Source organism: Rutilus rutilus (assembly GCF_951802725.1).
Source record: "Rutilus rutilus genome assembly, chromosome: 25".
Lineage (NCBI taxonomy): Eukaryota > Metazoa > Chordata > Actinopteri > Cypriniformes > Leuciscidae > Rutilus > Rutilus rutilus.
In genome coordinates this window covers 23,886,438-23,897,739 of record NC_140229.1, presented here as the reverse complement: position 1 = coordinate 23,897,739, position 11,302 = coordinate 23,886,438, and the positions used below count along the sequence as shown (strand labels likewise).

Genomic DNA, 11,302 nt, shown 5'->3' with positions numbered 1-11,302 from the left:
CTACTAATGTGCTGACAGAATCAATGTTTTTGATGTACTGTACCCAAAATAGCAGCTTAGCTCAAGTTGGTTTGCTGTTCTTGGTTTGTTTAAGATAGTTTATCTGGCCTAGTCCGGTGTTTAACTGATTAATCTGAAAGCAGTGGAAACCAACTGGCCAGCTTAGACCAGCGAACCGCCTTATGCTTCAACAGCTTTCTTATTCTGCTTTGTACTATTTCTGATATGATTGATATTACTGATACTGTTATCATGGTGCACTTGTGAGTTGCAAAACAAAGCCAACATGCCCTTTGCTCCGACTGAGCTCCACACCTATGACTGTCTACACGCATTTTGACAGATCATCATGGAATGTGGTTAGGAATGAGGATAAACCTGACTAAGTCTCAGCATATGATGTCCATAAAACAACAGCATGTTGTTTCCGCCTGTAGTCTTGCTATTCAGAAGGTAGTTCGTGAAATCACCGCCAGGTGGCGCAAAGAGACGGTTTGCAACATTGCTCAGTAAGGCTGTAATTGTGACGTTTTTACTTGTAAATGAAGATAAAATAATGAAATAAATGACTGGTGATAATAACAATTGTAATTTAGTATTATAACATTTGATCTTGGTTAATTATTTATCATATAAGTGCGCATGTTTCAGCTATTTGACTATTGTTAGTGAGATATTACAGTGATGGCAGAGCATGAAGTGTGATTACATTTTACTGCCAGAATATTTTGGATTATTACACGAGGTGTGCATTATTCCATAAAATAAAATAAAGTGACAGAAAAGGTGGATTTTAAGGTGGAACAGGAATATAGCCTATAACACGTGGATTTATTTACTTTGTCAATATTGTGACCAAATTAGTGTGACCAAATTATTTAAAAATAAAATGTTTGAAACTACATTCAATAGCCTCATTATCTTACAGTAAGCTTATTGGAGAACTTCTTCGAAGGCACAACAGGGTCAAGAAGTATCTGTAATGGCGTGCAGTTGCATTTTATGTAAAAATACACCAATGTTTGTGGAATAATATATTAATTAAAAAGCTGAGCAATAATCACAGTGATTTTATTATTACATTCAGTAATGGATCTTAATATCCTGCGTCTTTAATATTTGAATGGTCATCATAATGTCATATTGAAACATCACATTAACATTAAAGAGTATAGGCTTTATGTCAAACGTCAAGAACAAACAGGAAAAGCGGTCCGCTTGTAAAATAATGTAAAATAATGTTGACTCTGTAAAATAATGTAAACTATTATTTTACATTATAAGATAATGTAATAAAATAATGTATTATTTTACAGAACACTGTAAAATAATGTTGCTGCCTTAAATCAAGTACAATCAACTTGGATGTTTAAGTCATTTCAACTTAAATTACATTAAAAATAAGTTGAATCTTGTATAACATATTTATTATTAATTATTTTTTTATTGCTTAACTTATTTTGATGAGTTAAAGATGAGTTAAAGCAATGTAATGTTGTCATAACTTATATACATTTTTAACAGTGACTTTTAGATGCTGCTATTGTGGTTTTCTATTGGTGGATCTCAAGTGAGTGACAGGTTATTGTCCCGCCCCCTCAGGGAAGAAAAGAGTTGAGAAGAGATGCTGCAAGAGGGAGAGGGGGAGTTATTTTGATCAAAGATTAGGAGGCACATGAATAAAATAAAATAAAACATGGAAAGTGCATGGATAAACAATTTACATTTTTTTTTACAATCGCTATGACAGTTTTTTCAATACATTTAACAAGTTTCCTAAACTCTTAACGCACCAACACACCTAAAACACACAACTGGCAAAACGGTTCATTTCATGCTCAAAATCACACATTGTAAACTAAACTCCAAAACTAATTTTCAAAATACAATAATACACTAACACAATACACTATGTCTAACAAAACACTGCAAACATGTTTCAAAATCAAATAATTATTCAAAACACTAACACATGTTCTCTTCCAACAGGAACATTTAGTCAATCATAACACAATGACCAAAAAAAACACACTATCATCAGCTGAAATTACAAAAACTGCATTATTTTATGTGTCAGGTCTGCCCTTATACAACAGACAGTATATTGTATTGATCATAGATTGTGTTTTTTTTTTTTTAAGTTGCTCTACATTTTTGTTTTGTTTGTAATGTAAATGCATGCATTTTGTTGTTGTTGTTTTTGCAGCAGAAATTCAATACAACAAAATAAATGACCCTTCTTAGAGTAGCTTTATAGAATGTATGGTTTATGAAAAAAAGAAGACAGAGACAGAATTGCTGCAGTAACGGCTTTATTTGCAACAGGACATTTCTGCAAGATAACAAAAATATGCAATATAGCTGCCATTTACAGTATTACTGTATGTGAAAATACAAAATATGCAAACAAAAAAAAGCCATCTTCTAATCTGCGCAGTCTTCTGCGTTTGTCCACGTTCCCTGGCAAGGCATCTTGGGAAGAATCTTTTGGCTTGCCTTATCCTGGTAGTGTTCAGCTGTGATGTCTTGGTATGCAGCATCTTGTAACTTCAATCAGCTGTTTCTCAGTAGCAATGGAATAAAATACAGGGGATAATATTTGTGTTTCAGTTCACAATATAAACAGCTGTTTCCCTTGACTTTAATGTAAGGTTAGGTTTAGAACATGGCGTTATCTGTTCTGACATACAGTGTTAAAGCATTGGCAAATTTGGCAGTAAAAATCCATTGTTTTGGTCTTGTTTGAGCTTGTGTGTAAAAGAAGTTCAAGCATTTTAAATTTGTGTTAATTGTATGCATTTTGTGTTAAAGCAACAAGAAATGTGTTAATAGTATAGCTTACACAGACGGATGTAGTGCTAACTGTGTTAAGAGTTTTGGAAAATTGTTAAAAGTATTGAAAAATCTGTCATAGCAATCGTAAAAAAACTGTATAATAAACACTGTGGTATTCCATAATTTCATGGTGACTAAGTGCACAGAGGTCTCAGTGAACCTATGATTTGCTTCTACCCAGTGTTGAGGTTTGGTCATTGCAGTTATATGGTCTCTTACGATGAACTGTTTATAATTCGTGCTATTAGCCTACACTCCGAATACAACACTCCGCTTTTGATCTGCCTAGAAACATTTGCCCGCCTGTTTTTCGCTCATCTGACATGTCATTATTAGACCGGAGGCGTGCACGTGTCCCCTGCGCGCTCACGACAAACGCGCGTGAATTTCCCTCTTGTCACTTACATGTGTTACAGTGCGATAGAGAAACTGTTTAACAGTCACTCGCTGCGTTAGAAACGAAAGAGGAAGGAAAATGAAGATGTACTTCTCAGCGGTGGTGATATTAGCAGGTATGATTAAAATGGTTTCTACCACTCACACATTAAACTGTTTATTCACTGTCATAGCTACTTAAGTTATCACCAACATGTGCACGCATTAGTCAAGAATTATTGTACGGACCTTTACATTGAAATGCCATTGCTTTTGTAATTAATTAGACGCTTACATGTAAGCGACACGTGTAATGGAAATTGTATTATTATATATTAGGTTTAACAATTATATTTAGGCTTAACATGCGTTACTAAAATTACCCTTTGACATCACTGTATGTGTAACGTTAGCTCATGTGTGTTTCTTTAGTTTTATAAGCTGTAATAAAGGTAAGGATTTGAATTTAAACGTAATGCGCAACTACTGGACATTAAAGGGAACGTTCACCCAAAAATGAACATTTTGTCATTACTTACTCACCCTCAAGTTGCTCCAAACCTGTGAGAGTTTCTTTCTTCTGTTGAGCACAAAAGAAGATATTTTGAAGAATGTTGGCAATCTTTTCCCATTGTACTACAACAGGTAGCCTTTGACTTCCATAGTAGGGAAAAAAAATACTATGGAAGTCAATGGGTGTCATCAACTGTGGTTGCCAACATTCTTCAAAATATCTTTTGTGTTCAACAGGTTTGGAACAATTCTAGGGTGAGGAAATGATGACAGAATTACATTTTTGGGGAAACAATCCCTTTAAAGCAACTCCACGTAGGCCTAAGTGTTTCTTGTTTAGAAGATGTAGTTTTGGTGCAAGAGGTGGTTAGTGTTGACATTACGTATTGTGCGTAAGTTAATGTAGACTTTTTGTGCCTTTTTGGTTGTTGTTTTTGTGTGTTGTGGCATGAAGGTTGGATGATATTTGGAGGCAACACAGCTGACACATCATCACCATCGACAGCAGCAGCAACTACAGCAGCAGCAACTACAGCATCTAATTCATCCACGTTGACTACTCCTTTCACAACATCTGCAGATGTCACGACGAATCAGTCTTCCTCCACGGTCTTCAGTACAAATGAAACAACAACTGTTTTCCCTGTGAATTCCACCTCGAGCACCACGAACGCCTCTACATCAGCTCAGACGACATCAAATACAACCTCTGGCTTTAATACTACCTCTGCAGGAGCTGAGCTCACCACCGTAGTCAACAGTACGACAAACGCATCGACCACAGCCTCGAGTTTGGTGACTGGAACTCAAACAACATCCTCTTCAGAGAGTCCTACCTCACAGAAAACAAACACGACAGTGAATGTTACCAGTGTAATAACTACATCTACTACAGTAACTAAGCATACGACTAACCGTGTGTCTTCTTCTACTGTAAATACTGGTGGACAACCCGAATCTACTGTTGGAGAAGAAAAGAAGCACCCAGAGGCCCTGAGCTCAGGTATGAGTGCATGTTTTTTGCAACTTGTGTTAATATTTCATTTTATTACAAAGAATTGTAATACTGTGTTTCAGTTCCTGTTGACCAATTTATCTAGTTGAAAGAACACAAAAGTTTTGTTTTATGACCTTCTGCTCCAGATCTTAAGTAGGTCAAGGGTGTTCTTTCTTTCCTTATTACACTTTATCTATAGTCTCCTATATGGTTACATAAACCGCTAAATTAAAACTAAATTATTGATAAATTGAAACTAATTTATTGAGGTTATCAACTAAAGTGACCCTAAAATATGAGATTTTAGTATGAAATTTAAGAAAGTAAAATGACTTTCTCAAGATATTACCATTTTTTATTCCTTAAGTCTGTAATTAAAAGATATTGCGAAATACTCCAATTCTTGGATAACCTGTTCATCAAGGCATTCACAAACAGGTTTGTGTTTTTAGCAACTGGATTGATTATTTTGTACACATCCACACCACTGATTCCCAAACACTTTAAGAGTGTCCCAGGTTAATATTTAAAACCGTGATTGAAAGTAATTGAACTTTTAACAGTTACCTAGCCTTTTCCTGTAAAGGTTATATCATCCCTTACCCTTTTTATAGCATCTAAGGTGTTGTTTGTACTTTATACTCAAACGGTGGCATTTGGAAACTTCAGCCAGACTTAAAGCTATCTGAATGTCATTGCACTGAACAAGTGTCAAACAAACAAAACAAGTGTCATCTGCAAACAAATGCTACTAGAGCTTCTCTCAGAACTAACGTTTTAGCTCAATGACTTTTAGCTGGTGTTGCAGTGATTTTGAGTGGATGTCTGAAGCCAGTTCTCCTCAAATTCACACATACGGACATGATCCACTAACGTGCGACAACCACAAAGTGGAACAATACTTTCTGTCTTCATTTTGAACACTATGAGTTTTGTTCTGTAATTTCAAAGTCAAATGTCCAAAGTATCTAAATTCGTCCCAGGGCAAAGAAAGAGTGTAAGAAAATTACAGTCAGCTGCAGTTTGATATGTCTTTTATTAGTATACTTTTTGTACACGATTTGTATGTGTTTTGCTTGATATGAATTTCAAATGATACAAACAATATAGTAATTATTCTTAATATGCTTAAAATAGGTTTCATATGTCATAAATGATTGAGGAAACTAAATATTTTCCTCATTCCTTTTAGGGAGTGTCGCTGCCATTGTAATTGGCTTCCTTGCCATTGTATTAATCTTACTTGTTGGGGCGTACTACTTCAAAATACGGTGAGTCAAGTGCCGTTATTTGTTGATATCTTCCTTTATTTTTCTGCCAAAGCATTTTAGGGTGAATCCCACAGAGCTGGTCATTTATTTTAAGAAAATGAAATATTTTTCATTATTACATTTCATTATGAAATTTGTTTATGAAACATTTCTTGCATTATACTTAAATTTTCTAAGTATTTATACGTACATCATGGTAGTATTTATTGTAGTGAGTTTAATATTTGCTGATTGTTATAAAGAAATGATGAATGAGAAGGACAACATTTTGCCTTATAGTAGTTGTGGAGAATGTGCAGAAATTGCATGAAAATAAAATCAAATAAATCTAAAATATATGCTATTTTCTTCATGCAAAATATAACCTCATATTTTTGTCTTTACATTTTGGGGTGAATATTAAGAGTTAAACCCTTTCATTTTAAATCAAGTAGTAGGCGATAAAGTAAATTCGCATTTTATTTTCGCAATTATTGCTAAATGAATTGTCAGTGGCCTTTATGATTTGTTTGTGTGTTGCAGACGTTCTTCTTACGGACGTCTTTTGGATGACACTGATCACAGCACTATGGGGAATTTTCTCAACCCAATGTTTGATGGCTAAAAAGGGAAGTGTTCATGAAGAAACATTCATTTCTGAGAAATAACCTACGCACATTTTTTTAGCAATGAATCCGGTAGCAGCAGATTCTGTATTTTGGCCTCAAAATTGCCACTTCAGTCTAAGTATAGATCATACGCTGACCAGAATCAAGAAGTTTTTAGAATGTACACTTTTAAAGGCATAGTTCACCCAAAAATGACAATTATGTCATCATTTATTCACCCTCAAGTTTTTGAGGAAGATATTTTAAATAAAATGGGTAATTAAACAGTTGATGGACCCCATTGACTTCCATAGTATTTTTTTCCAGTACTGTGGAAGTCAATGGGGTCCATCAACTGCTTGGTCACCCATATTCTTTAAAATATCTTCCTTTGTGTTCAGCAGAAGAGAGATTCATACAGGTTTGGAACAACATGAGGGTGGGTAAAAGATGACAGAATGACATTTTTGGGTGAACTACCTTTTTAAAAATGAAGGTTCCAAAAAGGGGTTCTCACAGAGCCAGAAGAGCCAGTTTTGGTTCCACAGAGAAGCTTTCAGTGAACGGTTCACACTTGGCATGTTTGGTTGGATTAAAACGAACTCTGGTGCGATTGCTCTGTTAGTGCGGTTCAGTTGAATAAGTGTGAACGCTGCCATCTGAACCCTGGTGCCACCAAACAACTGGAAAATATGAGTCTCGCTCCGCTTCCAAACGAACTCTGGTGCGGTTCGAATGAAATATGAACACAACACGGACCAAAGACATGTAAACAAACCAAAAACAGGACATGATGGCATAAGATGCGACCCAAAAAAGACAGAATGCTCGAGTGTACCTGTTTATTCTCATCATAGTGGTGATGTTGCCCATCACAGAACCGCGTCTCCTCGCAGCAGATCTTGGTTTGTGTGACGGAGGGATTCCTGACGCTGTTTTAACTCCTTTACACATTTGATAAGCTCTTCACGAGTTCTCAGCTGCTCAAAATACCATCATGTGTTGCTGTGCACATACAACAAGCGCATTTATCACAGATCACACCATTGTTTTTGATGTTCCGACGCGAAATATCAGGTTGAGAACGTATCCCTATGCATTTAGGTTCGGTATCTTTAGGTTCGGTGTTAAAATGCCAATATGAACGCTAAACGGACCAGAACTAAATGTTGTGTTTTTTTTTTTTTTTTTGGTCCGGACCAAACAAACCAAGCGTGAACATCCTTAAAGCATGAAAATCCAAATCCATGAAAACATGAAAAAAATCTAAAGAACCTTTTTTCCACTACAAAGAACCTTCTGTGGAATGGAAAGTTTCCGTGAACGTTAAACGTTCTACATGGAACCATAAATACCAATAAGGAACCTTTATTTTTAATAGTGGCGAGACTTTCTGTAAGTATTACTGTGAAGCCTGGAAATGGAAATTGTTATGTGATGTCCTAGAAATGTTTTTTTTTTCGTTTGTGAAATGTATCGTCTAATTGTACTGGGTATATTTTCTGACTAATTAGTTTGCTCTTATTATATGCGCAAACTGTTCGTCTCATGATCCTATTTTTAAGTGTAAATAAACCACATTAATAACATTAGCTGTAATGTTTTTTTAAATCCGAGCCTCGTATCTCAAACAGGCCACTTGCGTTCATTATCGGTCTCTGAGAGTGACCTTATCAAGTAGAATAATTACAGCTGTGGCCTCCACTATTCATCTGAAGACAGTCTCTGTTTTAACACCAAGAACGTTGTGCATTTCTGTAGCTTTAACAATAACAGATTTTTTCCCCCTTGTCATTGTAATGGCAGGGATCTACGTTCAGAGTGCAATTAAGCATTTAAACAGTCAAGACTGTTATTAGAGACTTAAAAATAAGCCATCGAGCAGATGGAGGCGCATTATCTGCTGTTCTGGTCTGTTTGAGATCGGGTTCAGTAAGTAGTGCTGCATTTATTTTTTAGTTTTTTGCATCCATGAATTTCTTTTTGAATGTTTAAAACCACTCTTGTTGTTTCCTCCCCTAGTTTTTTTTCTCACCTGTTCAACAGCAACCACTGTTTCCTGTTTTTGCAAAAGCCCTAGTTTCTAGAATGGCACAAACCACAGCAGCAGTGTCTAAATCACTTGTCTTGAGCAGAAGCGACTGATTGTAAAACTGCCAATGTGTATGAAAAATGTTCATATTAAACTTCATTAATATATAAAGTTAGATTTAGATTTTGTTTTTGCGTATGTCATGAATACTTTATTCAACAGAATTTGTGTTTAAAATCAAATTATTTCATGTTGATTAAAATTTCATGTCACTATCCATGAATGTGGTGCACTTTTTTAAGTATTAGAGGCACAAGTCTGTTTTTTTTTTTTTTTTTATGAGACATATAGATATGTTTTATAAATCTAAGTTATCTAACATATATAATATCTAACATAAAAATGGACTTGGCATCAAGGTTTTAGACAAGCTATGTTCAGACAATGTCCTAAATGGAATGGAAAACAAAACAGTTCATATAAAATGTAGTTTGTCCTCTTGAGGTTTCTGAAGATGATGCATCTGATTTCACAGACCATTTGTTGCGAAAAAGGATGAACTACTCCCTATTTTGTTCTAAGAAAATTGAGAGTTTCAAGTATAGCAGGAGGTTAAACAATCATTGTGCACTGAACACATATTAAACAAATAACATTCAAATAACTGATTCTAAATCTGAAGAAATTAAAACTTGCTTAAAATCTGGCAGACCTAAGCACTGTTTGTTCTTGACTTCACCTTGCAATGCAAGGCATTATAAAAGCGATTCCAGCTGATGAATGGAGATGAAATAAAAAAAAAATCCCTCTTTCAGATCAATCTAGCATTTTTAACATTATAAGCCAAATCTCATTTGAACCTAATTTCCTCTTAATTTCAGCAATCTGTTGAGATGAGCAGAGTTTGCTCTCATGCTGTTCTCATTCAGCTGTACAGTGTTTGTGTGATGCTCACAAAGGGTTGTTTTTCAGTGTGCTCTTGTAATAGGCTATAATGAGTGGGCCTGTCATTAACACACAGCTGAGAGCTGATTGCTGTGATGACTGAATGTCAAACTGTGCTCGCAAAGCTCCAGAATTCTCTCTACTTCAACACCTCTTAACATTGAGTTTATTTTAGCCTTTACAATGCCTCGTAATACTATTATTATTGTACTTTTTTTATATATATTTCATTTTTTTGTCTTTTTAACTTAAACTTTTTCATAATTTACATAATTATTACATTAACATACACAATCACAGGTATCTAAGTCTTACATCAAAATATAACAGTGTTCTATCTCTGTTGAGTAACACATTTATATAATATTCTATATATCTATCTATCTATATATACTATATATATATATATATATATATATATATATATATATATATATAATTACTCATATATTTTACAGATTTCTTTCCAGATTTCTAATAATATTTTAGCTGGGGAAGTTATTTCTTTGACATAAAAAGTTGTAGTCCTCACGTCAACTGGTTTTAATGTAATGTGGGTTAGGAGAATAAAATGAACCCTGACCAAACCATATATCCAACCAAACACAATCTCCTCTATTTAGTTGGCACGTTTTATTGATTTATTTATTGAATGTAGTATAGAAGGAACAATAATATCACTACAATGTTATTTTACAACAGTACTTGTCACATTCACCGTCTGTCATCGTCCTGTCTGCACTACAGTTCCCAGAATCCTCCTTGTTTCCACACCTGAACTCACTCCCTTCATTACCCGCCTGTTCGTCATCATCATCATCTGCATCACCTGTCTTGTGTTCATCTGTCTGTGTATTTAAGTTCCTTCTGTTCACTCATCACTTGTCGGTCAATGCTTATGTTAGGTTTTCACTGTTCTGAGCACACGCTCCCTTTTGTTTATATTTGTTTAATATTGAGAATTAAAACCTTGGAATTCATAGTCTTCGTGTTCGTCTCCTACTTCATCCACCCAGGAAGCCTGACAGATTGACCGACCTAAAAAATAAAGAGAATATGGGGAGATTGATTGCGGGGATCCTCTGGCCCCGAGCTCGTAAGCTGGTGTCGAACAGTGCAGACCTGGCTTTGAAGATGTTCGACCCAGCCTTCATGTCAGTCAGAAAAGCCATTGAACACGCCGGTCCAGCCGAGCCTGCACTTCACGCCAGTCCAGCCGAGCCTGCACTTCACGCCAGTCCAGCCGAGCCTGCACTTCACGCCAGTCCAGCCGAGCCTGCACTTCACGCCAGTCCAGCCGAGCCTGCACTTCACGCCAGTCCAGCCGAGCCTGCACTTCACGCCAGTCCAGCCGAGCCTGCACTTCACGCCAGATCTGCCGAAGCCAAGGCAGTATGCGTCATGCCCGCCGCCCCTGAGACTGTGAGCGTTATGCCCGCTGCGCCTGTGACAGACAGCGTCATGCCCGCAGAGCTTTTGTTTTCTTTTATTCCGTCGACCCTGAAGCTCCCTTCACCGCTGGTTCCGTCCAGCTCAAAGCCTTCGCCGCTGGTCCCGCCCAGCTCAGAGCCCCCTTCGCCGCTGGTCCCGCCCAGCTCAGAGCCCCCTTCGCCGCTGGTCCCGCCCAGCTCAGAGCCCCCTTCGCCGCTGGTCCCGCCCAGCTCAGAGCCCCCTTCGCCGCTGGTCCCGCCCAGCTCAGAGCCCTCTTCGCCGCTGGTCCCGCCCAGCTCAGAGCCCTCTTCGCCGC

The 11,302-nt window shown here is 36.8% G+C and overlaps 1 protein-coding gene across 1 annotated transcript; it reads left to right on the top strand.

Moving 5' to 3' along the window:
* Positions 1–3,217: 3,217 nt before the first annotated feature.
* Positions 3,218–8,885, top strand: parm1 (prostate androgen-regulated mucin-like protein 1). Its single transcript, XM_084401327.1, has 4 exons — positions 3,218–3,347; positions 4,178–4,726; positions 5,913–5,991; positions 6,514–8,885. The coding sequence occupies exons 1-4, from the start codon at positions 3,311–3,313 to the stop codon at positions 6,593–6,595; spliced, it is 747 nt and encodes a 248-aa protein (XP_084257453.1). The 5' UTR covers positions 3,218–3,310; the 3' UTR covers positions 6,596–8,885.
* The last annotated feature ends 2,417 nt before the right edge of the window (positions 8,886–11,302 follow it).

Excerpts from the sequence above, each read along its gene's own strand:
- parm1 (XM_084401327.1), top strand. The coding sequence starts at position 3,311 with ATGAAGATGTACTTCTCAGCGGTGGTGATATTAGCAG. Across the intron at positions 3,348-4,177 it reads AGCGGTGGTGATATTAGCAG|GTTGGATGATATTTGGAGGC; the intron begins GTATGATTAAAA and ends TGTGGCATGAAG. Across the intron at positions 4,727-5,912 it reads CCCAGAGGCCCTGAGCTCAG|GGAGTGTCGCTGCCATTGTA; the intron begins GTATGAGTGCAT and ends CATTCCTTTTAG.